This window comes from Lonchura striata, chromosome 7 (assembly GCF_050655825.1).
Source record: "Lonchura striata isolate lonStrDom1 chromosome 7, ASM5065582v1, whole genome shotgun sequence".
In the NCBI taxonomy this organism is placed as follows: domain Eukaryota; kingdom Metazoa; phylum Chordata; class Aves; order Passeriformes; family Estrildidae; genus Lonchura; species Lonchura striata.
Window position 1 is genome coordinate 33,171,038 of NC_140709.1, and position 25,270 is coordinate 33,196,307.

The window sequence follows — 25,270 nt, forward strand, 5'->3', positions numbered from 1 at the left end:
TCAGGCTGGGTCGCAGTTCCTATTTTCCGTCGGGAGGAAGCAGCGGGGGCGGAAAGGGCAGTTTCGGCACTGACAGGAAAGGGGCCTCAGCGCTGCAGGTGCCAAGGCAACGAGAAGGGTGGGGAAGGGAAGGGAGCGGGAGAAGGGCGGCGGCGGAGCCGAGCGGGCGGGCCGCCTGCGGCCCCTCCCCAGCGGGCGGCCCGGCTGCGGCAGCGGCTGCGCGGGGCGGCGGGGCCGGCGCCGCCTCCTCCCCCTCGCCCGCCGCCGGCCCGGGCCCGCCGCTGCCCGCCCCCGGCCCGCCCCCGGCCCCACCTGCGGCGGCGCTGGGCGGCGGCTCCGCCGGCCCGCTCGCTGCTCGCCCGGCCGCGCCATGGCGGCGGAGCGCGGGGGCTGCGCGCTGGACGCCGTGCCGCTGCCGCCCGAGGTGCGCGAGAGCCTGGCCGAGCTGGAGCTGGAGCTGTCGGAGGGTGAGCGCGGCCGGCGCGGGGCGCGGGCGGGCTGTGGGCCGGGTGTGGCCGGGGCGCGGAGGCCGCGGTGCCGCCGAGGGCCCGGGGGCGGGCCGGGCTCCGCTCCTGCCGAGCCCCCGGCCGGGAGCCGCGGCGGCGCCGCGCTCGGGCGGGCCCGCGGCGGCACCGAGCGCCCGCGGCCCCGGCGCTGCTGGAGGCCCCGCAGGAGCGCTTCCGAACGGGCGCTCAGTGTGCAGCTGGATACTCAGGGAACACAGTTTTATTTTAGTTTTCCCAACTGTAGGTAGAACCGTAAATCTTTCTGTGTCTGTCATTAATTTCCAACTTTTTTTGCGCTTCACTGTAATGTACGGTCAGGAAGGAATATGATGATGCTTGCTCCATTTTTATAGACTGACAGAATCATGGAATGGTTTGGGTTGGAATCTTAAAGCTCATGCAGTGCCATCTGCCTTCCATGGGCAGAGACGCCTTCACTAGACCAGATTGTTCCAAGCCCCGTCCACCTTGGCCTTGGAACACTCCCAGGGATGGGGCAGCCTGTGCCAGGGCCTCACCGTGCTCCCAGGGAAGAATTTCTCCCCAGTATCCCATATAACCCTGCCCTCTTGTCAGTGGGAAGCCATTCTCCCTTGCCTTGTCACTCCAGGCTCTTGTCCAAAGTCCCTCCAGCTTTCTTGGAGCCCCTTCAGACACTGGAAGGGGCCCTAAGGTCCCCCAGAGTCTTCTCAGGCTGAACACCCCCAGTTCTCCTTGCCTGTCTCCAGAACAGAGGGGTTCCAGCCCTGTGAATTAATGGGCCCAGAGGTGACAATGTGCAGTGCTAGGCACAGGGTCACTGTGACCATTTAATGGATTTTCAGCCCCCAAAAGGAGACATCCCTTCCACCTCCAGGTCAGTGTTTGGTGATAGCAGCCCTGTGGGTGCTAGCTGTGGTATCTCTGTTAAAGAGCTGGGGAACGATTTTTTGCATACTGATTCTCTGCAGACAGGCAGGTATAAGCACTTGGCACAGGAGGACATGCTGGGGTGGGGGTGACCGAGGCAGCATGTTCTGGGAGCAGTTGCTCCTTGCATTTTCCTCAGTTACACTGTCAAGCTGCACCCTTGAATAGAAGAGCTAAAAACCTCTTAATGCCATCTGTGGTTTTGGGATTAGGAGCATTTAGTGTGCTCCTCAGGTGTTGCAGTTTTCAAATCAGCAGGTTCAGCTGGGCAAAATTTGGGCTAATTCACCTAAACATGTGCTGCCTGATTCAGGTCATGGTTTCAGAAGTTATTCACAGGTCTGCTGTCGTCATCTCCAGTGTGGAAGCTTCGGTGCAGAGGCAGGGGAAAAGTGTAGGATGGGTGACTGTTGTCCAAGTGTAACCTGTTGCTGCATGCCTGCTGGCACAGTCAGAAGCAGTGCCTGGCATGCCCTGTTGCATGAATTCCTGCGTGTGAGCTGGGACCGTGTGCTCCGTGGCCGTGCTGGGTACAGTGGTTCTTCCTGTGTGCCTGCTGACACGTGCAGGATATCCTGGGGCTGGCTCCTCTGCTGTGTAGTTCCTGACTGTGTGTTTGTATAACTTATATAATATTTTTTTATCGTGGGAATCTGAAGTGTGTTAAACCTGTGAGAGGCCTGAAGTGATTGCACACTGTTCTAGTGCTGTGTGTCTGATGTGGAATGTGTGTTTCTATGTAGCTGCTGGATTAATGGAGTGATTTGGTACAGTGATAATGTGAGCTTGAATTTCTCAAACACTCTGAAGACTTAGTTCATGGCTTAGATATGACTCCTCTTCTGTCTTTCCTAAACTGGAAAACGTTTGCAAGTAGCTCTTCAACATCTGGTAATGTTACATGCTCGTATCCTGCCACTGCTTGATGTTTGTATGGGCATCTTTTAATGGAGTTCTATCATTAATGCCCAGAACCTGCTTACTTGGAGAGGAAGAAGTAACAATCTAAGGTTTCTTATGCTGAATATGCCTCAAGTTAGAGAAGGTCACTACTTGGGCGGACATTCCCATCATCTGAGAGGAGCTGTGCAGGGAGAAAGAGAAAAGGAGAAATTTGAGAGCAAGTTCCTTTCTAGTTTGTCTGTGTACTTTGTTAATTGAAATATTGTGTGTGTTGTGATGAGGCAGGAATAATGTCTGTTCTGTTTGATTACATTATTCTCACCTTTAAAAAACAAGTCAGGAGGATGATTAATCTCCTCCTTTGGTTTTGCTTCAGATGATCACAGCAAAAGTAGGGAAGTGTTTGTGTTGAGTTGTAGAGAAAAATAGAGACTTGAGTACATTGGTACTTTCTAAAGTCAGCTCAAAATCCTAAGTAGAGCATTCAGCTGAGAAGACTTTTGGATGGGGATGGAATGCCAGTTCATGCTACAATTCCAGTCATATGCACTGTTAGGAATCCTTCACCTTTACAAGATCCTAATCCCTTGCTTGGCATTGTTTGTATTCTTCATATTCTAGAAGAATAATAGTTAGAGATAAAAAGTGGCCCTACTATGATGCTACTGTGTTGCTTTGTTCTAGCAACACTAATTTATTTCGTGTTGAAAAAAAATTGTGAATCCTGTAAAGAAAACTAAGAGATCTGCCCACAACCTTTTGAGGACATAAGTTTTAAGACCATGCCTGGCACCTAAGCTGAGTTTCAGCTGATGGCTCTGTGGACTAGGCTTGCTTATCTTAAGGCTCAAAGAGGCTGCAGCTTTCTGATGTAATGGAAAGATGCAGAGCTTCCTAATCAGACTGGCAGGATCTGTGGCAGAGTATGATGGGGATGCTGTGAAGCTCCAGTACTTCAGGTTGTTTATTAGTAACTACAAAACACTGGGTTTTGGGGGCTTGTTTGGTGGTTTGTTGTGGAGATTTGGTGTGGTTTTTTCTTCCCTGCTCTGAAAGAGAGCTAAGGTTATAAACAGTTCTTTAAAAAATTCTTATTGCAGTGGGGTAGGAAAGGCATCAATGTGCATTTTAAAGCCAGTACTTGTTCTATGATATTGCATCACACACACACACACACATATATATATATATATGTACCTAAATGTACTTGTACACCACATTGGAATTGGGCTGTTTTTTGCTTCTTCTGGGTTATCTGTGCAGGAAGATGTTTCACTTGTCCTTCCTAAGGACAAGATACATAGAAGTAGTCAAAGATAAAATTTTGTGATGTTTTCATGTAGCAACAAGCAAGGACGTGGTGTCAGCTTGTGTTGGCTTTGTCATCTAGGACTGATGGTGGAGGCAATGTCTTCAGCCAGCAGTTCAGGGACTTACAAGAATATATGACTACATTTGTTTCTTTTCTTGCAAATTTTTTCATCTTGTTTTTGTCTGGATCCAGTTAGTGTGGGCCATTTGGACGCACAACACTGATTTTTTGTTTACTAAAAATCTGATTGAAAACTGCATGAAGAAAAATACAGTTGTACCAGCATTGAGGAGGTGTTTGACTGGAACGTGAATGGTACAACATTTTCTTGGTCTGAATTTCTGCAGCTTGAAACATTAAGTATCTAGATTTGTGTTTTCTTCTGTTTGCTAGGAATTTGTAGGTTGGTCTTACTTTGGACTCTGTGATCTTGAGGTCTTTTCCTACCTTAATGATTCTATGAACTATGCTGAAACTGCAGAGATTACCTGCAGTAAAGAGGCTGAAGAGATTTTTTTTTTTTTGCTAGTTCAAATCTATTCTCTTACCCCATCGATTAACAGGTGGGGAACACTTCTCAGTGGCTTCTATCAAAAAGGCTGTAGGATTAGTTCAGAAATAGAAAAGTATTTCATGTAGCTTACCATCTTAATTATAACCTCAGTTATTTCTCAGTTGATTTGGAGAGGAGCATTTTCTGCTTCCTGCCACATTGCTCACAGATTTCTTCTGAGCCTGGCTGAGCTTTAGTGGCAAAGGATGCAGTTTATATGGAGTGGTCAGTGAGCTGATTGCTCTGGTTCCCCTTCAAGTGTTTACACCTGCCTAGAGTGAAAGCTGACTCTCATGTGATTTTTATCCCATTTTTAAAATTCCCTTCTAAGAAAGGAAGAAGATGTTTATATGTCAAGGAAGCTTTCGCTGGGGCTTTATTGTTTTGGGGATTTATCTGCAAGGGTTGGGTTTTTTTGGCACATTTTGAGGTACTGTGGGTAATTCCTGAGTGGAAGAAGATACCAGCTATGAAGTATTTCCTGAAAAAAGTAAAGGTATTTAATGTTTGGTATCTTTGGCTACTGCAAATACTATAGCAAATGCTTTTTGTAGTTCGTTTGGGCTTTTTAAAAAATAAATTGATAAAAGAGTACTTTTTTTTTTGTTTTGTTTTGTTTTGTTAGAATACTTTTCTTACAAAACCTAAAGGTAGTGGTCAGACCTGAAAAGTTTAGGTCTTCTTCTTACACCAACAGTATTGATATGGTATTAAATTTCTTTGTGTGAAATCAGGTGAGGAAGAGACACCCACAAACACTTGCACCTGTTTTTTCTTGTGATAAATCATGGTATTTAGGAGTTAAGTTTTTTCTGATCTTAAAAAGGTAGTTTTCTGTTATGGAAGTCTTGGAAATAAATATGATCTGAGGCTATCAGTGGGAAGAACTGTTGTACCTGGGGAGACAGATGGCAGTCTATGAAACTTGACCTGCAGCATCTTTCTTAATTTCTGGGCTCTCCAACAGAAACTGTTAATTGTGTGGTAGTACCTGGGGCTTGCCAAATGCCCATGGGGCCTGAGTTAGTCTTCAAAGCTTGTTCTCCCACCTTAACACCCGGCACAGGTCTGGGCACCTGGCTGAAGTCCTTCAGGCTGTCCCCATCCCCAGAGTGAGTGAGGAGCTGAGCCCAGCCCCCCATGCCCCAGCCAAAATCTCACACTCTTCCCAAGGGAAAGCCCCTCAGCTACAAGAGTGCAGCCAGCTGCACCTTTCCCCCTTCTCCTTGGCTAAGTCTTTTGTCTCTTTTAAAGTCGGGTCGTTATCATCTCTTAGGCAGCAGATTCAGACCCTTAGGCAGAAAATTCCCTGAGAGAGGGAAAAAAAATAATCCTAACCTCTAACATTATCCACCCTGAAATTTTTCCCATGCCAACATGTTACATCGAACTTAAACTTTTAAAGTATATACATACATGTATTATCCCAATTATAGACATGTATACACCTAGGTTTAGATACAGGCACAGTGTGACAGGCAGTTCACCCTAAAACAAAGTCCCCTTGAGGGACATTGTATCTCTCCAGCCTTTTGCACCCAGGTGCAACCTGGTCCCTGAGCAAAGACAACTCCACAGGTGTGTTTGTCTTTACTTGAGGCAGAATTAATTCAAGCAGTTTTTCCCAGGATACCTCTCATGTGTACCACCAGAAGCTTACCTCCGTTGTTCACAGGGGTTCAGATTGGGCAGGTCCAGCTCAGTTAGTGGAGCCTCTGGTGTTAACCAGGTGCTAAATGCAACTCCCAATTTTTGCCCAGTGCCTTCAAGGTGGTTTTAAGCAGCCCATTGCACTGCTCAACTTTCCCAACAGCTGGTGCATGATAAGGAATATGGTACACCCACACCATGCCATGATCATAAGGGTGTTCTTGAAGGTAGTCCTGTTGTCAAACTCAATTCTTGTGGGGATACCATGCCTCCAAAGGACTTGCTTTTCAAGGCCCAGGATGGTGTTCTGGGCAGTGGTATGAGGCACAGGGTAGGTCTCCAGCCATCCCATGGTGGTATTTACCATTATGACCATGTAGTGCTTGCTTTGGTGGGTTTGAGGCAGTGTGATATAATTAATCTGCCCGGCCTCCCTGTACTGTGTTTGGACCACTGCCTAGCATACCATAGGGGTTTTACCTGCTTGGCCAGCTTGATCTCAGCACACATCTCACAGCTTTGGATAACCTGGGAGATACTGTTCATGGTTAGATCCCCAGTCTCATGTCCACTTATAGGTGGCATCTCTGCCCTGATGGCCTGGGGCATCATGGGCCCACTGAGCTAGGAACACCTGCTTGTGTTGCCAGTCCACATCTGTCTGTGACACCTCTATTTTTGCAGCCTGATCTACCTGCTCGTTGTTTTGGTGTTTGCCATTAGCCTGACTCTTGGGGACATGGGCATCTGCATGACAGACTTCCACAGGTAAACTTCTCTACCCGAGTGGCAATATCTTGCCATTCTTCAGCAGCCCAGATTGGTCTTCCTCTATGCTGCCAGTTGGCCTTCTTCCCCCTTCCTCGAGCCAAAGCCATGTGCCAAGCAAACCAGGCTAGGCTAGACCACATGGTGCTGCTTAGCAAGGCTTCTATATTCAGCACACAAGAACCATGTTACCCAGGAACAGTTATTCCTTTTTCACCCTTTTCCTTTGATGTCCTCAGGTTTCACATTGGGCCCAATAGTCCTGAACCTTTCTATCTTGGGAGGGTAAAACTAATTGACCCATTTTCTTTATCTTTTCTTTATCATATCATGTCTGATGTGCTGGATGATCAGAGATTTTTTTTTCCCCTCTATTTTGGAAGGTAATAAAAAGCTGGTTAAGAGGTTCTTGTTGAGTTGACCTAAAATATTAACAGCCATGTTAGAAAGCACACTTGTAGTAGTGGAACATTATGATTGGCAGTGGTTTTCATCTGTAATGAGCCTTCCCTTTTGCTCTCATTCCCACTCCCCCATCCTACTCATTTTCCATCATTGTTAATCTGGTGTCCCTCCCTCCTCTGTATTCTTTCCTGCCTTCTGGAACACAGGAGGATAAACAAGGTATCTAGTCTTAGCTGAGAGCATCCTTACACTTCTTACCTTAAGCTGTTTCTAATTAAACCATTTTGTGAGCAGTGAGGACATCCAGTCTTATTTTGTTGGCTCTGGCTTCCCACTTAAGAATGATGGTGATGCACTTAAGGCTTGCAGAAAAAAGGACTAAATGTATGATTCTGTTACCTTTATCATTGTGAGGAAACAGAAGACTGAACCAGCAAAACTGGGAATGCTAGGTCATCAACCTCCTTTCCCATCAAAGCAGAATTTCAAACTCAACCAGTTAGGTGCTTGGGGCTTTTACTGGTTGTCTTCTGGATTTCTGCTGTAGTTAACCAGTGTTTAAATTAATCTCTTCCTTGTGTTTGAGTAGAAGTCTTATTATTCTTTTGTATGTTGCTTTGGTAAGGAATGTTAAAACCTGGTGAGGAACAAAAGTATGATGGCAACTTGTACATTAAGAAGATTAAAGGTTAAACACTTCCAGGTATTCTTGTGCAAAAATAAGCTTCCCTTTAAAAAAGTGCATTCCCTTAAATGCACATTTATGAAGTAAATAGACTTTATAAAATTAGCATTGAACACTGTCCTATGTTCTACCTCCCTGTCCTTCCCCTAAACCTAAATTAAGCTTTGCTAATCTTGAGATAATGAAGTGACTTTTCCACTTGCTAGTTAAAATACTGTTGGGGAGATTTTTTTTTTCTTTGTGTTAGTTTGGTTTTTTGAAAGGAATAGACATTTTCTGAAAAGTGGTTTCATTGAGGATGGGCTATGGCATCTCTTGGACTAAAGAAGGTGCCTGCTTGATGATATTTCATACAGCTGAGTCACAGATGTAACACCCAATTCTGTTACTGAAAGACAGACTTTAATATACCTGTATGCAAATAGGAGGGAAAACATACCAGTCTCTCTTGATTATATGACAGTCATTTGGTTATTAAGAACCCTTTTATTTACCTTGGAATAAGTAGCAAAGTATTTGACAGTGTCTTGGCACAAGGTTTGTAGCTCTCGAGGAAACATAAACTTTGCCCGCATTTTCTTGATGTGGTGATTGCAGACCCAAATTCAAAGATCATAGAATGAGGTAGGCTGGAAAAGACCTCAGGGTTCATGGAGTCCCATGTTACCCCACCATGATGTGCAGTAAAATAGAGTGTGTGATTTTTCCTGTGCAGAGGACTAACAAAGCAGTTCTGCAATGCAGAATTCAGAGGACCAAGTTGAAATGTGTGACTGAATAATTAAAGCCTCCAAATCATCATTATATCCTTCTATCACTTTCTCACTGCTTTATTATGACCTTTCTTCTTTCTCAAGGTGATGTTTCCCTCGCAGTGCTCCAGAGGACACAAAGATTTTAAGCTTCTGTGGATTTTTGTTGTTGTTTTCCTGTGTGGAAGCTTGTACCTTGTAGTAGATGTCTTTGATTTACTATTCAGTGAAGAAAGAAGCAGCTTGTAATCTTCTATATCTGTTGTTACCTTTTAAAGGTCAAGACATTTCTATTTGATTATCTCTGTATCCATCCCTTTAAGAACTTGAGGAGAATTCCAACACCTGGTGAATCCAGTTGGGCTTCATCCCTCAACTAGCAGGGAGTTTTTGCTCAGTGTTCTGCTGGATGCTAGTGATGTCTGACAAAAATCTGCTTCTTGTAAGATTTGCTATTTATGGACACTGAAAAGATACTAATAGCTGGTGTTGTGATATTATGAAGATAGATGCAAATAATATTTTTCTGGCTTTTTGTTATAATTCACTGTGGCTCAAATTTTTGATTTTCTTTATTTTTCGTTTTTCCTACTTATAGCCATATGGCCTCAGAGCTGGATTGAGTTGAGGGCAGAAGAGTGAAAGAGGGTGCCAGTACTTCAGTTTAGCTGCAACATGAATCCATACCCAAAATAAACTTTTTCAGTGTCTGCCTGTATCTGTATGGCTGTTCCTTCAATCTGTTGTGGATCCAGCCTCAAATGAAACGTAGGACTTGCTGATTGTAGCAGCATTTTGTCCTAAAACTTGAATTATAAAAGCTCCCATAAATCACAGTCAATATGTTTGTGTCCCACAGATCTGGGCTTCATCAGATACAGGGGAAATACAGTCAGCTCAGCATTTTACCAAATAGCGTTTGAGAAGTTATTTGCTTATGGAGAAATGAAAACCTGTGCTGGGAGGTGGGTTGGATGTAACTGGAGGGGCTTCAGCTCCGTGTGTGCCAGCTGCCTGTGTATTAAGATGGAATTCTGTCAAAGTCCCACATTATGAATTTCTGCCTAACTTTATAAGGAGTGAGAAATGTTAGGAAAATGCCAGAATGTGTGGTTGCAAAGAAAGCAGGTCAGGCCATATTGTGGAAGCACACAGTTTGGTAGGGTTAGGAAAAGGCATTGTGACCACAGAATGTTTATTGGCAATTATGTGTTGTCTAACAAAATTACCAAAGTTTTTCATTTCAGATATTTGTGTAGTATTTGTATCTGGTGAGAGTTGCTTCAGCTTGCAAAGAATATTCACTGTTTTCAGAGATGGCAGCGCAGCAAAGATTTTTTTTTTCCTTCGTAAAATAAATAGTCTTGTATTTTTATTTAAAATGGAAGCCATATAAATTAGATTCTACAAACTCAGTATGTACTTGCACAACTCCTATGTTGCTGTTCCTTCTTTCTGGCAGGACCAGTGTTCCCTGGACTGCAGCCAGAGGGAAAAAAAATTAAAAATAATTTTAAACATATAAAAGTTGTGAATAGCTAGTAACTGACAATTTGTTCTTGTGATCATTGCACGTTTTCTGTGCCCTACAGCACCTCACTGCATCTTCCATGGGCAAGCTCTTGCCTCAGGGTTGCTTGTACCATTTATTTGGGTTATTCTCTTTTCGGGTTAGGGCCTTTTAGCCACTGTTGTGCTACAAACAGGTAGATTTTTCCTCACTGTGGAATGAGCCTTTTCTCAGTTTTATGCACTTCTGTCCAAAATATTCAGCACTAATAATAACCCACAAGGTTTTTTGGAGGATTTTCCTTTCTTTAGCGAATATTTGTAAGTAGTGAACTGATAGACACTTTATGCTCAGCTTGGAGCTGTTCTCTGCAGGGCTTCAGTCACATGTTGGTGCAGCTGGTGCAGTTTGGGAAGCCCAAAAAACTGACTCATGGCAAGAGGTAGCCTTGCTGTGTTCAAACAAGCAATGTTTTGACACTGGAAAATAAAGAGAGATTCTGAATTGGTATGAGATAATTCCCTGGGGTGATTGAAGGGGACTGTGGGATAGATTGATGACTCATGCAGTACTGATGCTATCAAAATTGTGTTCATCACATGAAATAGGTTCTCAATGCCCTTTCATAAGGGAAGCTGTTAGCTGCAAAACTTGAGAACTTTGTGGCCCTCATCAGTGGGTGTCATATTTGGGAGAGTGATTGCAGTGAAATTGTTACCTGGTGCTGTGTGAAGAACCTTGACTGATTTTGTGCTAGAATGATGGTATGACAGTTCACTTGAAGTTGATGTTGCTGTTTGTAATTAGCAAAAGTATCATCAGCAAAACATGGTTCAGAATAATTTAAATAGAGATACTTCTGTAAGCACAGTACCTTTACATTGTGACCAGAGGAGGGCAACCTGTCCAACTCCATTCCCCCCACCCAAACCCCCAAAAAAGCATTGTGACACACTCCCTTCAGATGATAAACCTGGTGGTAGTGTAGTGACTTCTGCAGCTTTATCAGTTTGTAGACATTATTAGTGAAGTAATATGTATTTAGTGGAATTAGCAATTGGTGTTTTATGGCAATTGCAAATGGGTTGCATTTTGAGACTGAGGAAAACTTAGGTCTAAAGGAAATCCAGTTGCTATCTTTATAGGAATTGGTGTTACACCTTTGAGACTCGTCTTAAGGTTTTTTTTAGGTGTTTCAGCTCCACTCCTGGTAGAAGACAGGCAGCAGGAGACAGAACCCCACGGTGCTGATGAATTCTCCCCACAGCAACCACAGCCTCTCTACCCTCCAAATGCTGAGAGCACAGGAGAGAGCTAGGAGCTACCCCAGCCCCCTTTTTGCCAGGCTAATCCTCCAGGTATCTCAGCTCCTCCAAGAGAAACCTCAGATAAGAGGAGTGCTTCCAAGTGCCCTCCTCCCCTTAGCTTGGCAGCTTCTTTTGTCTCTCCTAAGTACCTGTTCCTTATTGTCTCCTGACAACGTATAGGAGAAAATTCCATAAAAGAAAGAAATTAAAGGAAAAATCCTAAACCCCAGCAGGGAACTTTCTGGAATCTTGGGGCAGCAAACTGTAGCAAGTGTAAAAGCTTTCAAATTTTAAATGTTTAAAGTATCTTTAAGAATTTGGGAATTAAAATTACTTTCTAAATGTATGAATAAATCAGGCAAGCTGTTGAAAGAGCACTTGAGCATCTACTAAAAATATATAAGAATTTGAAATTATTATCCACTTGTGTCAGGTTTAGAGTGTTGTAAACTCATGGTTTATGGGTTAAGTCATGTACGCTGGAAAAGCCAGCAAGATAATTAAGGAAAACTAGAATAACATTGGTCCTAAGAGAAGTTAAACTTCTGGGGGAAATGCCTAATTTCCTAAGCACTGGAGGATTTAGCCATGCAGCTGTAGAGAATATAGGATTGCTGGGATTCAGTGCTTTTCACAAGACCACAGTACATACTGAGAAGACATATATAAAATCAGAAAAGCTCTGCAGTTTGGAGGTATTGGAAAGTCTAAAATTGCAGAATTTTGGCTGAAAAATAGAGCTGGTAATAATGGCATGCCAAGACAGTTTTCTTGGGAAAGGAGTTGCATTTCTGAAAGGAAAATTTCCTTCAAATACATTCAGGTGTATGTATGTATATATATATATATATATATATATGTGTGTGTGTGTGTGTGTGTATATGTATGTATATATATATAAATTGATGGGTTTAGAGCTCTCTTACCAGACAGCTGGAGAGTCTTATTTTTTCCAGGAACAAAAACCAAAGTGCTCATTAATTAATATAAGTCATGATAGAGAAGTTTTTTTTTTCCTGGTCTTAATCAAGACTAGGGAGAGAGAAGACTGGGGAACTTGAGAAACCTAGTGTAGATGAATGGGCAGATGAAGTGAAACAGCATTTCTACAGGTCACATCAGCAGCTTCTACATATTAGATTACCAGGAATTTAATTGTTTCAAAATTCACAGCTGTTTATGAAATGCAGCAAGGCCAATAAAGTGTCTTTTGATCATCAGTTAAAATGAAGGGACTGATTATAGCTATTTGAAATCCTTAACTCTATGGGTATCTACATGTTCTGTGTTAGCAATGTAGGGAGTTCTTTATCTAAAAGTAATGTGGATGCCTGAACAAGAATAGCTTTGTCTTAGGAATGTTTAAACCAATTATTCAAACAATTTAAACATGATGTGGGGTGTCAGTTTTTAAAATGCTGGTATATTCCACTTATCCCAGACATTGTCTAAGTCTTGGTAATTGAAGCAGTCGTAAGGGAGTCAACTGCCATAAGAGATGGAAAAAACAAGCAGTCCTTTAGCATAATCCCTTGAAACTCAAAGGTTTGCTGGAGTGGCTCTGTCCATTTTAATGTTTAATTCATTTTTTAATAATAAATAATAAACCACTGCAGTTTAATGTGCTGCTTGTTAACAACACCTTTCAATTGTCTGAGAAAGTGCTTCTGTAGCAGAGCATTTGGAAGGACAATGTCAGTGGTTCTAGGGCTTTTGGAGACAAGTGTCAAAACCTATTGCTTTGAACTCAGTTTCATTGCTAATGAGTTTCTTGCATGGAGAGTTTTAGGTTCCAATTGCCTCAGTTTAAATGCAGGAGGTGGAGTAAAAACCAACTTAACAGTCGCTTGCTTCATTCTGCATGTATCTTGAAACTTTTTTAATGCAATTTTATCCAAAGTGCAAGTAGGTCTTTGAAGGTACTGACTTCCAAGTGAACAGTAACATCTCTTCTCGGGTTTGGGTTTTTCTGGGGATTTTTTTTTTTGGCTTGGTTTGAAGTCCTTGGGTGGTCCTGCTTGCTGTCCTGCATCAGTCTCAAGCATCCAACAGGTTGTTGATGCTTTACCAGGTTTCAATACCAACAAGAGGTGCTGCTGGTGATCTTGGAGGAGGTTTGAAATGAATCCACACTCAGATCTGAATTTAGGATTAAGTGACTTTTCATACTGTGACATATCTGAATAAGATTGTTTTGAGTATAAACAAGTATGGATTTTCTGGTTTAGGCTGAAAAAGTTGAAACAGGTGGTGTCTTCTCCTTCCCAAGAACTGCCAACCTGTGCCTTCATCCATGACCTTCCTGTTCATCAGCTCCTGCATTCTGAAGCCTTTTGTCTCTTGGCAAAAGAATTAAACAAAACAGATACCTATTCAATATTCAGATTATTGAACAATGTCTCTTCAGTGCCCTGGATGAGTCATGGGTCTTGTTGAAAAATAAATGTAGTCATGTAGATTTTCCCAGTACTTGCCCACAAGGGTGTTTGTTGGACTGAATGGATAAACTTAAATCTGATATTTTTGTGCTCCAGTATTTGTCTTTGTAACTGTAATAGCTTGTCTGAGCTTGCATTCTGGACACTCACTGTGATGTGTTAGTACTGGGGAGCCCTGCATTGGTGGGTTTTTTGTACTGGGTTTCACATTAAATATGTGAACTTTCCGAAGTTCATAGATGAATATTGTTTTAAATTAATTGCTTGAAATCTTTTTATTTTAATAAGGAGATTCCAAGTGATTAGATGATTTGTAGTTACTTAATAGTACTCAGTGTTAAGGAGCTGTGGTGGTAAAAGCTGCTTATAATGTAAGAGCTTGAGGAAAGCAGAACTGGTTGGTGTCAAGTGGAAGAACTTGGGTGTGTTGTTGCTTCCTTGAAACCAGGTTTTGTTGAAACTTTTTGTTTAATTTAAGCTTTGTTCTGTTGTGGGTTTTTGAGGGGCCTGGCACAAAATGTGTGCTCGGCAGTTCTGCTGCTGCCCTCCTCCTCAGCCACCCTCATGATGGACAGAGTTTTTAGCACATTTAAGTGACCTTTCAACAGTGGTCATTAATGAAATTAATGACAGCACCAAAGCTGCACATTAGATTTGAGGTGGGCCCTTAATGAATTTCTATGGTGTGGACTTGGTGAGATCAAATGTAAGAGAAAGAAAAAGAAAACATAAAGTGAGTTGCCTGTCTGACATTCATGGTTGTTCTAGTAGAGATTTTCGGAATAATTTAGTGGTATTTTTCTGTCTCCTGTCTGTTTCCCAGACTGAAAAAAGTAAGAAATTGGCCAGCAGAAAACCAGAGGCATAATTGGCAGGAAATAGATGAGCATATCCTAGGAAGGGAGGAGGTTGGTCTGTGTGAATAGGGAAGACTTGAGAATACAGCTTTTTGGATGGACCAAAATCTTCTGTGAATAACTCCCATGGGGGAATCCTGGAAAAAAAATAGATGTATTGGAGTTATTGTGATAGTAAGAAGGTAGAAAAGGTAAGAAGTCAATATGAATGAATTGAAAAGCAGTTTAATGAAATTACCTTAACAAGGTAATTATAAATTATATAATCATAATTGTAAATTGTAATACTTTGATAATATTGTGGGTATTATAAAACTCATTATATCATAACTATAAATTATAATTAATTACCTGGTTTAATGCAATGTCTGCCTGAGCAGAGAAGGGTATTGAAACTAGATGAGCCTTAAGGACCCTTCTATCCAAAGCATTCTCTGATTCTATAAATGTGACCACCTCCCAAAAGGCAGCATTTTTAGTAGATTTCTCAGGTTTGGTCCAGTTAAAGGCACTTTGTATTTCTCATGCAATTGACAATCAAATACTTTCTATCTTACAGTAAGATTAGTAAAGGTAAATAACCAAGTAGCTTGGTAAGGACATTTAGAGGCAATGCCATCAAATAAATGGACAGAGGACCAAAAGGTGCAGGACAGAATCCATATCCATAAGCATATTATGGGAAACAGCATTTGCATATTTAGGCAGAAGTGGCAAGGAAGAATAATTGACTTAAGGTACTGCCAAACTGTCTCTTCCAGATCATAATTGAGGTTGGTAAGGATGTGTTACTGCAAATGAGTATTTTTCAGGTCTTTGATTATGGGTATCACTGCATGGGAGATTCTGAAAATGTGTTTGGTATGTACTGCTCTTGGTTTACCTTTTCTCCCTAATGTGCTTTGTTCTTAAGCAGCCAATTTTAAAATCATCCCTGTGTTCAATATTTTGTTGTGATAAAGATGCATTTCACAAATAAGGTTTTAACAAACCTTAGTTCATAGAAAATTCAACTCCTGAGCCCCTGCCTTGGCAGCAGCCTGGGATCAGCATGTTACATTCAACCTCAAGCAGGTGCTGGCTGGGGGCTTGAGCATCTGAGACTGCAGACACCAAACCTGGCTTTCCTTTTGCTCTTTTTAATAGATAAACAAGGAAAAAGGGGCAGTTGGCAGAAACCACAAAATCATGGAATGGGCCAGGTTGAAGGGACCACAGTGGGTTATCTGGTCCAACCTCCCTGCTCAACATTTTGTTGCCAATGTTTGGTTCATGCTGTTCAGGGAGAACTCCCTTTCATCAGAAAATGCACTTAATGAGTAGCGTTGCAACTGGAAATAAATTGTAAATAAGTTTAGCCACCACAGGGACCCATGCTGGGGTTTCCCAAATGTGCAAGCACTGAACTGTTCTGGTCCTAATAGGGATTGATGGAGTTTTTTTCCTGCCTTGAGAGGATGTCTGTGTGCACCAGCTGGCTTGCTTTGCTGCCTTCCTTCTGTGAATAATTCAGCTGGTTTCCTTTTCTTTTTTTTTTTTTTTTCCAGTTTATTATTCTGTAGTTCAGCCAGGATCTCTGAATCATTCATCTGATTCTTTGTAATCATGTCAGATGAGTTATGTGCACCCAATATATTAGTGAGGTCTGATTTCTTAGTAAAATTATATTGTATTATGCTGTTTATGTACCTTTAACATGAATACTGATGAAGTTTGTTTTTTTTTAAATATGCTAATGTTTTATTTTGAGAAGTCAAAGTGTCTGCATTCATCATAAAATTTTGCCCAGTAGCCAACCCCCCACCCCCTCCAGCCTGTTATTTAAAGATAGAGTGTAGAACTTTTCTCTAAAAGCATGATTTTACAGTGCATGTGAGGGTATGGTAATGTAATGTGAGTAAACTAATCAAATCTGAAACCAAGACCTAGAAATCCATTGAAAAAGTTTCATAGCTTACAAATTAAAATAATCTGTGTATGGAGTAGACACTGCAGTTTACAGATATTCTCATGGTATTTTTTAACATACTTGGTGAATTTTTAGGTGATTTTCATGGTCTCATAAATGTGGTGGGTATTTCCATGGTCATGGATTTTTGAATTAGTGTGCTTCAGTATTTAGAGTGGTGCATCATGCCTAAATGGCACCTTTGCCGTGATCTTTGTGGTTGCTACCAAAGTTTAAATATGGGGTAACTTCTTGCATATTAATGGAGGGAGGAAATAAAAAAATCAGTGTTGCTGACATCTGAAAACACACCGTAAAGTTTCATACCAGTTTAATAGCCTGAAGTACCTTTGTTGTGTTAATCACTATGCCTTATATAATGAGTCTGTGAAGGATGTGAAGGAGAAGTTGTTGTGCTTTAGAAAGCCTTTTCTTTGATTACTCCATACCTGGTTGTTTCTCGATTTGCATCTTCAGGGAAATCTAGAGACAGTTTTCATGGAATTTTTGGGCATACCATAGAATGACTTGGTTTGGATAATTATTTCTGGCCTCCTTCATTATAATAGTTGGTTACTACATGTCAGGTTGTTTTTTGGGTATTTTATCTTTGATACAGCTAGGAAGTGACAAAAAGAAACTCAGAGTGTTTTCGTTTCTGTAGTGCACTGAGATTTTGGTTGTTTTGAATTTCCATGATGGGGATCACATTGCATGTATACAGCATTCTTTCTAAAGCTTTTCACTTTGGAATCTTACTAAAACAACTGTGTCAGAGCTATTCGTAAGGAAACACCAAGTTTTTGGTTTGAAGATTAAAGATCTTGTCCATTGATCTGCCTGACCACTCCTAGTCTGTTTTTTCCCAACTTTTGTTGGCTTTTGTGGAAGCAGACAGCACATTCCCTCTGGGCCAGAGGATTCCCATTCTTTCCTCCCCGTGTGTGTAGCTTTCCTCAGCCTTCTGAAGGGATGGCAGTGTTACTGATCTCCATCCCAGTGAGGACTGGAAGTGGTACCTGGTGTGGTAGATGTCACCCACAGGTGTACATGTAGCTGGCATCTGTCAGTCTGTGTCTGTGTTCTGCAGGGAGCTCCAGCAGCATAGAAGGGAAGTGGCAGAGTTGGAGCTTTTCCTGTCTCCCTGTGGACCAAGCTTAAGGATTTACTGCAGCAGTGGAAGAACAATTCATTAATTTGGCTTAACTGAGCCTAGAAACTGCTGCTAAGGCTGCTTTTGTGATCTAGTTATTTGACCTTGTTTTGCACTGTCAGATGCTGACTCCTGGCAGATGAAGCAAATAAGTGTTTAAGCCAGGTAATTCCAGAGTTTAAAAGGAGAAGCTCTCTCTTCTCCCTGTGTACACACACAGTTCACAAGTATGGGTTGTATGGAATAGAATAACCTGGAATGCACTGACTTTGCATGTCCTCTCTGAACTGCAGGATTCACCCACCCTTGGCTTTTTAAAGTTGTAAAATATAAGTAATGCCTTTGTCCTGCAACTGCTTTGAAATTTCAAGGTGGAAAGGTGATATATAAATCTGTCAGAATATAATTTTCTTATTCTTTCTAATTTCAAATTTTCTAATTCTAAATGTTACTTTGGATTGCTTTTTCAGTTGCAAAATTCCTAATGGCTTGGTCAAACTAAGTTTATTAGTTTTGATAATGCCTTCTATAATTTATTAGGCAATTAATGGTATTGTAAAATATAGTTCCATTGTGCAGTTGTGAACAGAGTGGAAGACCCGATCTTTTGCTATGCACATACTGGTCAAATTCCTTCAATTTCTATCATTAAAATACATATAATTAGCTAGTCATTATTTGCCTAGTGTCTGGAACTTGATGTTCCAGTGATTCTGTTGTATGTGCAAAGGTTTAATGAAATTCTGCATTTATATAGTTGTATATGACTGTGCTGCCACTTTTACATCAGACAAGTTTTGTACTTTGATAACTTGAATTCCCACAAAGGGATGCAAATCCTGCTGCAAATTAAGACTTACCAGTACCACACATTTTCAGTGAAGTCGTGCTAAACTTCTAATACTGCTTAAAGGCATCGTGATGCTCTCAGGATGTTTCAAATAGGGTCTTTGAAATAGAATTTCTAATGGCTTAGTCAAATGCATCACCATATGAAATGATCAGATGTCATTTCCATTTTAAAGACATTCCTGTAATATGAAAGATTCCAATCAAGATGTTTTCACACTTCACTTAGCTCATCATATGCAAACTAAATTAACCTACCAGACCTACCAGATATGGTAGGCACAGAACTAACTGCCAGAGCCTATATCTCAGGGATGGCAGCGAGTGTTGGCTGCTGTACAGTTTGGAGATCCAAATCTTGCTTTGATTGCAAGTAATGATTTTCATCTTGTAGTTCTTTTGTTGCCTGTTGATCAGTTTGGCTTTTACCTCATTTACACAAGTGTAGTGTCTGGGAGAACATGTAAGGTAAGTCTTGGAATGGGCACTAGTAGTAAGTTTGGAGGAGTTGTTCTGGTTCCTAGTTTAGGTGGTGATAAAAGCTTGTGGGTTAAATAAAAATGATTGTGAACTGTCACAAGCAGAATCTTTTGGTAGCACATCTGTGTGTGGCCCAGCTTGAAGCTCACAGGTGTGCATATGGAGAAAATATGTCCCAAACCATTTCTGGTTTTCTTTAGACTGTTTGATTTCTGCCATTGTTCCTTAACCTCCTTCCATCTTTTCCAATGTTTCTGTAGTTTATCTTAAAGAATTTGCATTTTGATCTTTGGTTCATCTTCAGGGTCTTTTTTAAAAAGGTTGTTTAAGACATAGAATTAGCAATGATGTCTGCTGAATTTATTCTTCTACCTCCACCAAATTTTCAAATACAGTGACAGCCTATCCCAGAAACATGGGGAATATGCTTTAAGTATGTATGTTATCTTTTAGACTGGCAACTTGCCTGCCTTTCCAAACCACCCAGGAGCCGTCTCTGAGGCAGAAGCCAATACTGGTGTCCTTGACTTTATCCTGAAGGAATTGGCAAAGGTTTCTGCAGTCAAGGTGATGGACCTGCAATTGTGGCTGTGCTCACCAGTGGCCAAACAGTGCAGATCTTAAAGGTTTCATCTTGCAGAGCTGATCCAGCTGATTAGGTTCATCCATGTTTAATGTACAGTCAGCTCATTTAGAAATATTTCTGCTCTTGATCACTGCAAACTGGGCACCGGGAGCCATTTCCCTATCTTTAGCAAGTGCCAGGCTCTCACAGATCAATTCTCAGTTCCATTTAGTGAATTTGGCATTAAGATTCTTCTAGGTCCAGTGCTAATATGGTGGAATAGAACCATGCCTGGGCAGAATCAGGGTAACTATGTGACAGATTCTTGTGTCCACTAATGAAGAATATATTTTTATAGATAATTTTAAGAAATGCTACCACTTTCATCTCTATCTAGATTAATTTTCTTGGCACCTCTGATGTATTTTACAATATATGCTTTACGGTACTTCAGATATTTTAAGTAAATGTCTCTTTGGAAGAGAACTCTAACAGCTCAGCTCAGTGTCTGGCTTTATTCAGGCTTCCCAGCTGCCTCGCTGAGACCGAGGAACCTCAGATTGCTTTTGTATAATCCAGTAACTCAGGAGGAAGTTAGGCTAAATGACAGCAGCTGTGGCCCCGGTGTACCAGTGTGGCTCTTTTGGGAAGAAATGAGGGATCACAAAAAGCCCATATGATGGGTGAATCCCCCCGAGGCTCTGGGGCAAAAGGGGAACAGTTGTTAGGGAGAGCCCCACCCCCAGGCTTTGGAGCAAGGAACAAAGCCCAGCTTGGCTGGGCAGCACAGCTCAACCTGCCACAGCGTTGCAGAAAGCCACAGAGATGCTTTTGACTTTGTCCTTTGCTTAACCTCATTCAAGGAAAGTCCTTCAAGTCAGCATTTAGCAAAATCAAAGAATTTCCAAGTGCTGCGAGATGCCAGCGTGTGAGGTATTCTGGTTTGAATAGGACTCTCTCTCCAACCCTGCCTTTTGATCATGGGTTACCTGTGCAGTTGGGTGGTACCTGGCAGAGGCTGAGCTGCACAGAGGCTTGGGATAAGGATTATGTGGAGCATTTTTGATGCTGTGCAAATTGATGTCTTCCCTGAGCTGACAGCGCAGCACATTTGTGTAAGGTACAGCTTTGATCCTGAAAGAATTTGCTGAGCTTTAGTCTTCCAAATAACTTCTGATTTAAGAAAAACTGTTCTTACTGGTGCTTCTTGTCTATTGATTGAGTTTTTTATTTCTTCCATAATTTATAATTATGCATCTCTTCTTCTGAAAGAAGCTATCTTCTGATATCCTTTTTTTTGTAAAAAGTGTAGTTGATCGTTTTGACCACATGTTCCCAGGCAGCCAAATCTGCTTGGCCATTTGTAGTGCTTTGTTTTAGTTTGATCTAATTCTCATTTTGATATAATAATACTATATATGCATAAAAATTATATTTTTGTGTATTTCTTCTGCAAATTTCTTTCCTGCTCAAGAAAAATGGTAATTTCTGTCTTGCGTCCAAATTTTATATATAATATTTATATGGGTTTATTAAGAAAAACTGGCGGATTGTAGTTTGAAATACCTGCTATGATTGGAACACTCCAGGATGTGCATTTGTTTTTCTTACCTGTTTTGAACAATGTCTTTGAACTCCCATTGCTTGTTTTGGAATGTCAATAGCTTGAAATTATGCATATTCACTTGATGGAGGTTGGGGATGGCAGAATGAAATGACTTTGTGTCTGATAGTCTTCTCCGATATAGGGGTAAGGCAGATATTTGAGCAAATGAAGAATATTAAGCAAAAAATTAAACAGAGCCCTTATGGTTTAAGGAAAGTACTTAAGAATCATTTAAAAATACAGAGTAAGAACTCTTCTGTGTAAAATCTGAGTGAGTAAAAGGGGTTCTACTTGGCCAGACGTAGGCTGAATCTATATATCTATATATATAATATTAATGCCTTTTTTGTTGTTTTTTTCCCCTGCATAGTTTGCGTTGTTAAATTCGTTCACTGATATGTTGCTGACAGAATATGCTTGATGCAAAGATTTAAATGTAGAATTTCTAAATAATATGTATTTATTTCTTCTTTTCTTTAGGAGACATCACTCAGAAAGGATATGAAAAAAAGAGGGCAAAGCTGTTAGCACGGTACATACCACTAATTCAAGGTGAGAAACTGCATGGAAGTTAGACCTTTGTGCCAAATCTGTGAAAATACAAAATGGAAAAGTTTTCACTAAATAGACTGCACGAATTATAATAGTATTTGATATGACATCTAACCAGCAGTGGGAAATGGCTATCACAGAGAAGTCCAGAGCAAGGAAAAAGCCTGAAATATATATTTTTTATAGTTTTATATGAAATGTTAAATGGTAACATTTTTTGTCAGGAAACTTCAGTTTGACAGCTGTGTCTGAGACTTTAAAATAACTTTAGGAATGAATAAAGTTATTGCTAAAATCAAATTGGCTGCTTTCATTAGATGAAAATACTCAGTGGTCCTCACTCTCATGCTTTAAAATGTGCTGTTTTTTGCATTTGTCCTGTGCCTCACCCCATTTCCACACACTCCCTCATCCCCTCTGTTTCTTCAAAGTGCTGACTTCTTAATATATAAACTATTACTTCTGAAGCTGGCTGTTATCAGACTTCATCATCCACAGCCAAAATCTAAGTGCCCAGCTTTTAAAAATTTATTTTTATGCTAGGATACTGAAAACACTTGGGGTTTAGGGTTGTTATGCTGCCACTGAGATTTGGTGTTCTATTATCCTCCAATTTTCCATAGTTTGACAGATTTTAAGATAAGGGAAAATGAGAAGAAAACTAAGGTGAGTGGAAGCAATAATGAGACACTGTAAACTGAGACAGTGTTGAACAGCCAGAATGTAATCTGATGTTTCTTTTTTATGGTTTTGGTTTTTATTTGGATTTGGGGAATTATTTAAGAATAGATGTAGGTTTTCCCTTAGCAAATTTGTAATCTCTGTAGGCCAAGCAGAACCAAACTCATCTCTTTAAAATTGCTTGCTCCTTGCAAAGAAGCAGTTTGGAGTTTTAGGACTTGGACAGTCAGCAGCAAGCTCTAGCTGCACCTGCCACAGCTTCTCCTTACACCATTTTCTGGAAAGAACTGTCTCAGTTTTCTGTTCAAAATACCCTGTCCTCTAACTCAGCTTAGTTAAAGATTCTGAGACCAGGTGAAGTATGGCTTTTGACTGAGGATTCACAATTACTGGAAATATTCTATCAGTGTGCTTTGTCTCCTAGAAAGTCATGTCTTTGAATTTCTGTCTCATGTTTTATCTCACATCATCTTTGATTTATTCTGCCTTCACTCCTTTCTGTTGACAGTGGGGGTTTTACTTTGTATTTTTTTCTTCTCAGCTCTCACAGGGCTGTTTGCACAAATACTCAAGTACTCAGCTCTCAAGCATAGCTTAAACAACGCCAGTACTTTGTCTGCCATACTCCTTAAAGTAGGTTTAGATTTTCAGCTGCTTAAAGATTTTTCTCCTTGTTCAGCTATATTTTCCCTAATCGCCTTAAGCAGTAGTTTAATGAGTCAGCGAATCCTGTGGTTTGTCCTACTTGCTTGATACCACATTTCCTAAGAAGTACCAGAGTACCTGATTTTTTTTTACCACTTCTGCCTAGATTAGCGTTAAGCTGACGGGAATCAAGCTTTAATATGCTAAAAAAAAATTAATAGACTGTTTGCTTCTGAGCACAAAGAATGATGTAAAAAGATAAAATTTGCTTAAAACATGAAGCTAACTGCCTAGTTCAGTTTTCTGACATATGCTCCATTAACCCAGTTCTAACTTGAAATTTCCTTAATTGACACAGCTTCAGCATGGCTCAGAATAGTGTGTGGGAGTCCCAAAGGCTTTGAGCCTGCAGAAATTTTTCATTGTTAATAATTTAATTGCAGCATTCCTGATAGGATTCATAAGGTTCAGTATCCATCAAGTTTTTGCAGACTGATGAACGTCAGCATTTTACATTTGTTGAGTTCTTGCTCTATGATTTGACATCCCCAGGACCACTAAATCATGTCTTTCTATAGCTTTATGTCTTAAAAGTGTACTTGCCCATAGGTTTGGGTTCTGGGAGTTTAACTTTTCCCTGTTACACCTCATCAACTGCCACCTACAAACTAATCATGTGCAAAGTCCTGTTCTCTCAATATCGTGTAGAATGAGTTGGGCTATCTTCTGCTGCACTGTATGGCTGAATCTGTGGGGAGTCAAATCATTACCCAGACAGTGTTAAACAATCCACAGAGGGCTTGGTGAACAGAAAAAGACACAAGTGGCTGCAAAGCACATTTTCAATTAACAGGAAAATTAATCAGAACACCCTGTGATTCAAGAGTCTCATTCCTGTAGATTGTTTTATAGTCTAAAATTCTAAATCTGCAGTGATGAAGAGTCAGTGGAAATTTAAAGATTTTGCTTAGGAACCATAGAACTCTCTAACTATATGAAAATAATAACTAGAATGAGTTATTTTTCACTGATCCAACAAAGTGCACTGTGCAAAATCAAAAAACAAGTGTTGAGTAATAGCAAGCATTAAACAGTGATTAATCATTTTAATGAAGTAAAATTTAACAGACAGTAATTGGCTTCCTCAGTCAACCTCTGCATGCAAATTCCAGATAAAACTCTGAGGAAATAATTAATTATATCTGTAGGCAATCTGGCATACTGCATGGTGAAGCTTCTGAGTGATGGATAACATCAGATACATGGCAGAGGGTGATTTTGAATATGAGTAGAGCTGGGGTGTAAAAGCATTCAGAAATAACAATGAAATAAGCAGCAATTACAGTGAACATTCTGTCCTGATAGGCAAGTGATGGTCTTATACATCCTTTCTAACACCTCAAGTAAAACTCCTGCCTTGTGATGGTTGTTTCCTGATTATCCTGATTTCTTAATGATGTTTTCACAGTTGCCTCTTTGGCTGTGCAAATGAGGTTGCAATTGCAGTTAGTGTCGTGGTGCTGCTTTACAGAGCAGTCCCTGGAAATTATTTCACTGGATTTAGTTATTGCTAGAATAACACTTTGGTGAGTGACTTCATTTCTCCTCTGATGTCAGAGTGATTCTGCTCTAATATTATTTTCTTTTATTATTTTCTTCTCTTTTCTTCCTTAGCACTTCTGCTCCAGCAAAATTGAAATGTTAGCCATTTTCTAATTTTTATTTTAAGGGAATATTATTATGAAACCTCCTCTAGTTTTGGTTGAGGCTGGCATGTCCCATGCTTCTATTTTTCTTACATTTTCATGGGTTTATGTCTCTAAATAATTTTTCTGCTGCTACCAGAATACATATGTGTTCTGTTCCCAGCTGCACCAGGTGATCTTCAAGGTCCCTCCAACCTGGGTTGCTCTGTGTGATTCTGTGTAACTGTGGTTTTTGTTTTTATATCTTCATGGGTATAAGCACTCACAAATCAGCCTCTCATTCAGTCAGAGTGGGATGAGTTTTACATACCCCTATACATTTTGTACCTGCAGTTCCATTTTTGGGGAATGTGCAACTTACTCTGGTGTCTTGGAGCCTACAAAAGCTTTATAGTTTCTTATAATTTAAGAGAAAAAAATATAAATACCTTTCTTGGTGCTATGGAGTTAAAACTCCCACTTTATACTATGGGTATAATGCCTGTGATCAAAGTATCTCCAACTTTTAATTGGCTAATTTGGTTGGATCT

General features: G+C 40.8%; 1 protein-coding gene across 7 annotated transcripts in view; it reads left to right on the forward strand.

Annotated features, from left to right (window-relative positions):
- The first annotated feature begins 308 nt into the window (after positions 1-308).
- DIP2A (DIP2 acetate--CoA ligase A) overlaps positions 309-25,270 on the forward strand; it is a 76,210-nt gene continuing 51,248 nt past the window's right edge. For all 7 annotated transcript variants that reach the window (XM_021532561.4, XM_021532563.4, XM_021532562.4 and 4 more), the window contains exons 1-2: positions 309-467; positions 21,637-21,708. In XM_021532561.4, coding sequence (XP_021388236.1) covers positions 371-467; positions 21,637-21,708 — 169 coding nt within the window. In that variant the 5' untranslated portion in view covers positions 309-370. The remainder of the gene's footprint in view (positions 468-21,636; positions 21,709-25,270) is intronic.